This window comes from Arachis ipaensis, chromosome B01 (genome assembly GCF_000816755.2).
Source record: "Arachis ipaensis cultivar K30076 chromosome B01, Araip1.1, whole genome shotgun sequence".
Taxonomy (NCBI): domain Eukaryota; kingdom Viridiplantae; phylum Streptophyta; class Magnoliopsida; order Fabales; family Fabaceae; genus Arachis; species Arachis ipaensis.
This window is the reverse complement of record NC_029785.2, coordinates 135121956-135130055: the sequence shown is the minus strand read 5'-3', so window position 1 is coordinate 135130055 and position 8100 is coordinate 135121956. Positions and strand designations below refer to the sequence as shown.

General features: G+C 34.4%; 3 protein-coding genes across 3 annotated transcripts; 2 read left to right on the top strand and 1 right to left on the bottom strand.

Annotated features, from left to right (window-relative positions):
- On the top strand, positions 1719 to 2513 carry LOC107641327 (UPF0057 membrane protein At4g30660). The gene is made up of 2 exons (XM_016344827.1): positions 1719 to 1901; positions 2213 to 2513. Exons 1-2 carry the CDS (start codon positions 1812 to 1814, stop codon positions 2357 to 2359), a joined length of 237 nt encoding a protein of 78 aa, XP_016200313.1. The 5' UTR covers positions 1719 to 1811; the 3' UTR covers positions 2360 to 2513.
- LOC107641336 (UPF0057 membrane protein At4g30660) lies at positions 4658 to 5445 on the top strand. Its single transcript, XM_016344833.2, has 2 exons — positions 4658 to 4832; positions 5143 to 5445. Exons 1-2 carry the CDS (start codon positions 4743 to 4745, stop codon positions 5278 to 5280), a joined length of 228 nt encoding a protein of 75 aa, XP_016200319.1. The 5' UTR covers positions 4658 to 4742; the 3' UTR covers positions 5281 to 5445.
- LOC107615516 (probable F-box protein At4g22060) lies at positions 6547 to 7665 on the bottom strand. The gene has a single exon (XM_016317575.1). It carries the CDS (start codon positions 7663 to 7665, stop codon positions 6547 to 6549), a length of 1119 nt encoding a protein of 372 aa, XP_016173061.1.

The following is an 8100-nucleotide window of genomic DNA, read 5'->3' as shown; positions in this document are numbered from 1 at the left end:
TGTATTGTGCCTGACTGTGGAGCTGTGGGGTGCTATACAGGAGTGTAGAGCAACTTTATCTAGATGGTAGCGATAAAATCGGACCGTTTTTTTTGGTTAAAAAAATTAGGGTCACAAATAGGATGGCGTCCGATTTGTGTGGAGAAAAAATTTTAAAATTTAGCCATTGTAATCGGACCATTCGATTTTAATAAAGTTTTTTTTATTTCGAAAAATTTAAATCGAAGCGTCCGCTTTGATTATAATATATATTATTTCAACGGACAAATAAAAATCAGTTGGTACGATTTGTTATGTTTATATGTATATATATACACATGTGTGTGTTACGAGTTTGCAAATCTCTTCTCCTTCGTGATGTTAGGTAAATAAATTTTAATAAATTTGTTATAAGATAATTAAATTTTAGGGTAAAGTATATTTTTTGTTTCTGAAATTTACTAAAAGTTTCAAAAATACTCTTAAGTTTTAATTTGTTTCAATTTTATCCTTAATATTTTCAATTTGTATCAATTTTATCCTTATCTTCAAATTTTTTGGTCAAACTATGGTCAACATTAATTTTTTCCAATAACACCCCCCAAACCCTATTCTCTTTCATCATCATCAAGAACAACTCCTCCCTAACATTCCTGCCGCCGTTTGTGCCCCAACTCCGGCCACCACAAGTGATGTATATCATATCCTCATTCTCTCTTTCATGGAGAAGACTCCATTACAAGACCCAACATTCCACCACCAATCCCTGACCATGGCTCCAACCAACAATACTATGAAGCACTTGAAATCAAATCCATCAACATTTAAGAAGAAGAAGCAAAATAAAAAAGGGCAACAGCAACATCAACAATAACAAAACACAACAACAGCTCCATGCAACAACAGATCAAAACTCCATAACAAATAAGAGGTACATGTCCCTTCTGATTCTCAATTACTTTCTCTTCTTTGTGGGTACCATATCTTCAAGCATGGTCTCAAAGATTTCAACAAAAAGATTCTACCTTTATCATATTCATTGAAATCATGTTGGGAATCAACAACCTTCTCTTCTCATGGGGCGTTGTATCTTTCAGTTTGCAATTGTTGAAGGTAAGATCCCATAGAAATTGTTGGAGTCAAGCCAGAGATGCTTGAGCTTCTTTAGAACTCCGATGGTGACCGAAATCCCACCGAAAAAGTCATTGTAGGACAAGTTGATGAGTTGGAGTTGAGATTTGGAGGAGAAATTCATTGGAATGTCGCCGGAAAATGTGTGGGAAGACAAATTGAGGTACCAGGGGAAGTTCATTATGTCGCCAAAGAGCGTGCCGGAGAGGAGGTTGTGAGCGAAGTTGAGTAGCTGGAGGTTGGCGAGGTTAGGTTGGTGAGGTTGAGGAGCGGCGGAGGGAGGTGGCTGGAGAGGGAGTTCTTCTGGAGGTAGACTACACGGCAGAAGAGACAATCGGAGAGGGAGTGAGGGATGGGACTGTTGCTGAGTGAGTTTGGGGATGATGATGAAAGAAAATAGGGTTTGGGGGGTGTTATTGGAAAAAATTAATGTTGACCATAGTTTGACCAAAAAATTTGAAGATAAGGAAAGTTCCATTGGCCTTTGAAGCCCTTTGTAGAGACATTTTCCATTTAATTTAATAATAATTTAATTTAATAATATAAACAAACCATGAATCTCCACGTGTAACACGTGGCATCTTGGATCTTCGTTGATATAACTTAAACTTAGTAGTATCAAATAACAACCAACAGTTTCCATTCCAAAACCCCAATCCATTCCACAAAGAACAAGAGAAGCTTATCAGAGTCAGAGGAAAATGCCAACCCGATGTGAAATTTGCTGCGAGATTTTGATCGCCATCTTGCTCCCCCCACTCGGTGTTTGCTTCCGCCATGGTTGCTGCAGTGTACGTCTTCATTTCTTACTCTCGCCACATCTTTTCTCTTTGGATCTGGACTTCTAGGATCAGATACTAACACCCTTTTACTTATTTTCACTGTTTTTGTAGTAAAAATCTCTTTTTTTCCTTCTGGGTATCATTGTTTTTATCTCTTTTTTATCTAGCTACTTGAAAGTAGTTATTTTTCAGTTAAATGGGAATTTTTTTTTCAGGTGGAATAATATTTGATCAATCTGGAGTTGTATGCTACCATTACTCTATTGGTTCTGTGTGTTTCCCTTGTAGATTTATTGATAGTGGATGCATATTTTTTGCAGGTTGAATTCCTCATCTGCTTGCTGTTGACTATTCTAGGGTATATCCCTGGGATAATTTATGCACTTTATAGCATTATCTTTGTTGATCGTGATCAGTACTTCGATGAGTATAGGCGCCCTCTCTATGCACAATCTAGCACCAATTAATGTGGGGTTGGGTTTCCTTGTTCCCTTTATGTACTCTTGTGTAATTGTGTTGCATCTGAATCCGAAATGGAACTACACTAAAAAGGTAGAAATTTAGATGCAGCTAAATGAGTGTGAAATTGACAGGTGAAAATGGTCNAGAATAAATTAATTTTTATATTATTTTTAGTTAACCGATTTTTTAAAGATATATTTTTTATTGCATAAAAAAAATTATACTTCAAGCACAATATTTTAAGACAAAGGAATTTTTTTAACTAAAATGTTAAGGAAACATTTTACCAAGGATAAAGGTGATCTCTGTTTAAAAGAAAGTTGACAATTCAACCTTTTAACTTTTTTATTTCGAATAAGATTTTTTTTGTTAAAAAATTCGTTAAATAATAACAAAAATTAGTTTTATGGAAGTTTTATTTGTATTTTGTGGGAGATTTTAAATTTTTACAAAATTCTTTTTAACAATTTAACCAAATACTACTGTTACCTTCTTTATCCTCATTATTATCACTCCTATCTCTATTATTTTTATTGTTTTATCATCATCATCTCTTCTACCGTCATCATCACCAATATCAATATTATCAACATTAAAGTTCTCTTTAGGTTTAAAACCTTCACAAAATACAAATAAAATCCTCACAAAATTAATTTTTGTTATTATTTAACGGTTATTTAACAGATTTTTTAACAAAGGGATCGTATTGTCCCAAAATAAAAAGGTTGTCCCAAAATAAAAAGGTTGATGGTTGAAGTGTCCATTTTTTTTGGACAGGGATCGCTTTCTCCTTCGTAAAAATGGACAAGGAACGAATTTGGTATTTACTCTTATTTTTAAGAGAAAATAACAAATAAGTTTTTAATCTTTTGTCTTGCGAACATTTTCGTTCTTGAAGATTAAAAAATATATTTAAATCCCTAACCTCTTAAAAAATCGGACATTTAGATCCCTCCATTAAATAGGGTCCGTTAAACTCAACGAAAAAATTTGACTTGACTCCCGTTGAACTGACCTAGTCGTTACAGTGTCCTACGTGAAGGGAGAATTTTCAAAACAGGACAAATTAGTCTTCCCTCCTTTAAAACGACGCCGTTTTGAATAGTACCTTTTCCCTTCAAAGGCTCGTCCCTTCCCACTGCCACCATACACCGCTGCAACTTTCACAACCATTCTCCCACCGATGCTCTTACTCTTTATTGCTACAAATTTTCGTCTTCTAAACTCAAAGATTTGAATAATGAATACCCTTAAGCACCACACTAAGAAGAAGAAAAATGGGTGATACGTTGAGATGGTGGTGAAGGCAAGTGGGTATATGCGACCATCAAGAGTGACAACTTTAAAACCAACATTTTTACTTGAGCTTCTAACTTCACCTGCAAAAAAGAAGAAATAATTACATGATTTTGATAACCATAGCATGAATTCATAGAAACAAGAAGAATTTGGATAATTTACGAGTGTAAAAGCCCTGAAACTTGAGGTGAAGATGAAAAGTTTTGAAAGACTTAAAGACTCTGATTATAAAAGTTCTTTTTCTAATACTCTACAATTGAATGATAAGTCAAATTAGGAATTAGATGATGATGATTCAAAGTGAGACTGGTGACGAGGAAGCATTTGTCGGGAGCGGCCATTGTTCCTCTGACTTTGTTGTTGTGCCAATGACATCGGAAATTGAAAGTAAGAGTGAGAATTTTTCTTATGTAATACTATTGGACTGAATTTGACTACCACATGTGGTGGTGTTGGTGCCAAATCTGCCATTGGAGGAGGAAAAGCAAGCTTCGACCAAAAAAAAAAAAAAGAACAAAAAGAATAAGAACAAAAACCCCAACAAACATGAAGAAAACCCCTCCACCGACGAGCACGGCAACGCACGAGCAATAGGATAGCAGCGGCGAGTAGAGCAGCACACGAACAACAACAGCAGAGAAGAGTAGACGCAGGATCAGATGATCCATAAGGGAAGGGGTACTCACCAAACGAAATCGTTTTGAATGAGGGGGACTAATTTGTCCCCATTTTAAAAACTCTACCTCTACGTAGGACACCGTAACGGCCAGGTCAATTTAACGGGAGCCAAGTCAGTTTTTTCGTTGAGTTTTAACGGACCCTATTTTTAATAGAGAGACCTAGATGTCCAATTTTTTAAGAAGTTAGAAATTTAAATATAATTTTTAATCTTTGAAGGTAGAGACATTTTCCATTTAATTTAATAATAATATAAACAAACCATGAATCTCCACGTGTAACACGTGGCATCTTGGATCTTCGTTGATATAACTTAAACTTAGTAGTATCAAATAACAACCAACAGTTTCCATTCCAAAACCCCAATCCATTCCACAAAGAAGAACAGAAGCTTATCAGAGTCACAGGAAAATGCCAACCCGATGTGAAATTTGCTGCGAGATTTTGATCGCCATCTTGCTCCCCCCACTCGGTGTTTGCTTCCGCCATGGTTGCTGCAGTGTATGTCTCCATTTCTTACTCTCGCCACATCTTTTCTCTTTGGATCTGGACTTCTAGGATCAGATACTAACACCCTTTTACTTATTTTCACTGTTTTTGTAGTAAAATTCTCTTTTTTTCTTCTGGGTATCATTATTTTTATCTCTTTTTGATCTAGCTACTTGAAAGTAGTTATTTTTCAGTTAAATGGGAATCTTTTTTTCAGGTGGAATAATATTTGATCAATCTGGAGTTGTATGCTACCATTACTCTATTGGTTCTCTGTGTTTCCCTTGTAGATTTATTGATAGTGGATGCATATTTTTTGCAGGTTGAATTCCTCATCTGCTTGCTGTTGACTATTCTAGGGTATATCCCTGGGATAATTTATGCACTTTATGCCATTGTCTTTGTTGATCGTGATCAGTACTTTGATGAGTATAGGCGCCCTCTCTATGCACAATACTAGCACCAATTAATGTGGGGTTGTGTCTCCTTGTTCCCTTTATGTACTCTTGTGTTGCATCTGAATCTGAAATGGAACTACACTAAATTTGTTTTTATCTATATATCATTTATGTGAGAACAAGCTTTTTATTCAAGTTATAATGTTTGACACTGTTATTCAGTTTGCTATGATGTTCTTCAAATTAGAAGTAAAAAAGAAAAGGTGATTACTTGTAAGACATAATACACAGGTTTCTACCAAAATAGACCAGAATAGATTACTAGGAGGAAAGAAAAAAGACAAGGTATTTGATAGAGTTCTCTATAAGAACTGATGGAGCTCTCTAAAATATTTATGAATTTGCCCCATCTCACTATCCTATATTCACTTATTGGCAACAAAATTTTAATGAATTTATTAACAACCTGTGAGGGCGATTCATGCACTCCCAAAGGGCACCTCCACCACCATAAGTCCATCATGGACGATTCCTGGAATTGAATGTTAGGAGGAAGATTGCTTGCTAATGTTGTGCCTAGTCTGGGATAGTATCTTGTGATTCTGGTGTTGGTTATAGGTGCTAATCAGATCAACAATTTTTTAGAACTCTGTGGATGGGGATTGAATATAATGTCTTACTAATTTGTTAGGTGTTATTGATTTTTCCCAATTTAATATTTCGCTTGTTGAAAGGTGAAATGATATTTGAGATTCCAAGCTCATTTGAAACAGAGTATGTTGAGAAAATTTGTGTCTATTGTTAAAATCTATTGAGAAAATTTGCAAGCAGATATAATCTTGGGAAATTTAAAATTCTCAATTTTTATAAGTAACTTTTTCTTTTTTCCCTCTCCTAGACCTATCATGATGTTTTACACTGGGAGAAATTATTTTTCTTACTATTCTTATACCAAAAGTTGAAATTTTCTGTGACCTGTGAGGTAGAATTCGGTGTTGCAGATTTGATTTGTGGGAATTGAGTTTGATTTGTGGGAATCGATTAGGGAAAATTAGGTGCTAAATTTGTAAATAGAATAAGAAAATTTAGAGGGTCAATTTGCGAATATGCACTATAATGAAAAAAAAAAAACCGTAAAGTGTCATATGCACTAAAAAAAAGCTAGTGAATCTTTAGTTCTTAACATAATTCTTTGAATCGTAGAGAAGAAACAAACAAAATTAATTACAAAAGAACCATATCATTCTAAATGACAAATCCTAAATTATAATGGAATAACAAAGATAAGGGTGGATATCCAATATAGGCCTATAGCATAATCGAACATTTTATGCATGCAAGTTACTACAATCCTGTGGAACTGGAACTACCCAAATTGGTGGAGGATCAATCCTATCTGCACATTGTACGAGGCTCTTAACATATTTCTCTTGAAGATTAAAAACACCCCAATCATGTCCACCATACATGTAATCCAAATTCATCTCTTCCCACCTATCATCTGTAAAGTAGATTGAATTTGCTTCACACCCCAAACAAGTTTTAGCATCCATTGATACAGACTCATTAGCATCCAAGAACAGAATTTTATCATGTAAAGATTTCATCTTTTTCCACTTCTTGTCTTCAATATCAAGCTTATAAACAGTAAAATATTTGGTTTTATAAGGACAAATTAATGGTTGTGTATCTTCAGAGGATAAAAGATCTTCTTCTTCTACTACTAACCCATCATCATTAACAAAATTTCCAATAAATCTTTTTACCAACAAGATATCTTCCCCAGATACTACCAAATACAAATTTGTTGAGAAGTTATCTCCAAAATATGATTTCTCCTCTTCATAATTCACTACCATAGTCGGTGTTAAAAAAATCCATCTTATAGGAATTGGCCCAGAAATATTCCAAACTTCAATAGAACCATCTTGTGTCAAAGCATAAAGATGGTTGTTGCTGAACACAATATCACAATAAGATTGTCTATCATTAGAGAGTTCAACCCAAGTTGTAGAGTTGCAGTAAGCAATCTTACGGTTGCAACCATATATGATAGCAAGAGTGTAGCTTGAAGGAGAGGAGTAACACATTAAGATTGCTTTGACTATGAAGGTTTTCCTTAAGTGTTCAGCAAAGTAAGAATATGTGAGAGGGTGCAAGAATGAAAGGGGAAGAGGTGGTAGGTTAATAATAGTGGAAGAAGAAGGATTTAGAAGAAGTGGAACTCCATTCTGATCAAGAAACACAATCCAACCATGAGAAGAACCAATACACCATGCTCCAACATGATCCTTCAACATGTTCTTCCACTCATAACGCTTCTTCTCTGCTAAACTGAAGATGCTTCGGTCAACAGTCATAGGATCATCATCATCATCATCAATAAGCTGTGTTTGTTGAATACTTGGAAGAATGGCATAGGGAACTGAGAGAGAAAGAGAAGCCATTGAAGTGTGAGTAGTATATTTTGTTCTTTTCTTGACACGGTTTAATTCTGTGGAAAAAAGCTTTGAGGGTTAAACTTTAAATAGACTCAGGTATGTACATTAAAACAGGAAACTAATATCTTATTAAAATTTAAAATCTCATTAATAAGATAAAATATTGTTGAAGATTCAGCACGTAAATAATATAAGAAGCTGTTCCCGTGTTCCTACATTATTAGAAAGAATTGAGTAGTCTTAACTCTAAGAATTAAGATTGTTAATTTAACATTAAAAAAAGCTGATTTCTCCAACATCCCAAATAATTAAGAGCAAAAGATATTCCTTTTAGTTAGGATCAGTTAATGTTATATCATCAATAAATTAAAAAAAAAATATTTAAATCCAACAATTTATATTTTCTTATTTTTTCTTAAATATTAATTAAATTTAAAAATA

What these genes read in the sequence shown, in the direction of transcription:
- LOC107615516 (XM_016317575.1), bottom strand. Translation starts at nt 7,665, where the DNA reads ATGGCTTCTCTTTCTCTCTCAGTTCCCTATGCCATTCTTCCAAGTATT.
- LOC107641336 (XM_016344833.2), top strand. Translation starts at nt 4,743, where the DNA reads ATGCCAACCCGATGTGAAATTTGCTGCGAGATTTTGATCGCCATCTTG. An exon ending in TCCGCCATGGTTGCTGCAGT is followed by an intron (nt 4,833 to 5,142) that starts GTATGTCTCCAT and finishes TATTTTTTGCAG; the next exon opens with GTTGAATTCCTCATCTGCTT.
- LOC107641327 (XM_016344827.1), top strand. Translation starts at nt 1,812, where the DNA reads ATGCCAACCCGATGTGAAATTTGCTGCGAGATTTTGATCGCCATCTTG. An exon ending in TCCGCCATGGTTGCTGCAGT is followed by an intron (nt 1,902 to 2,212) that starts GTACGTCTTCAT and finishes TATTTTTTGCAG; the next exon opens with GTTGAATTCCTCATCTGCTT.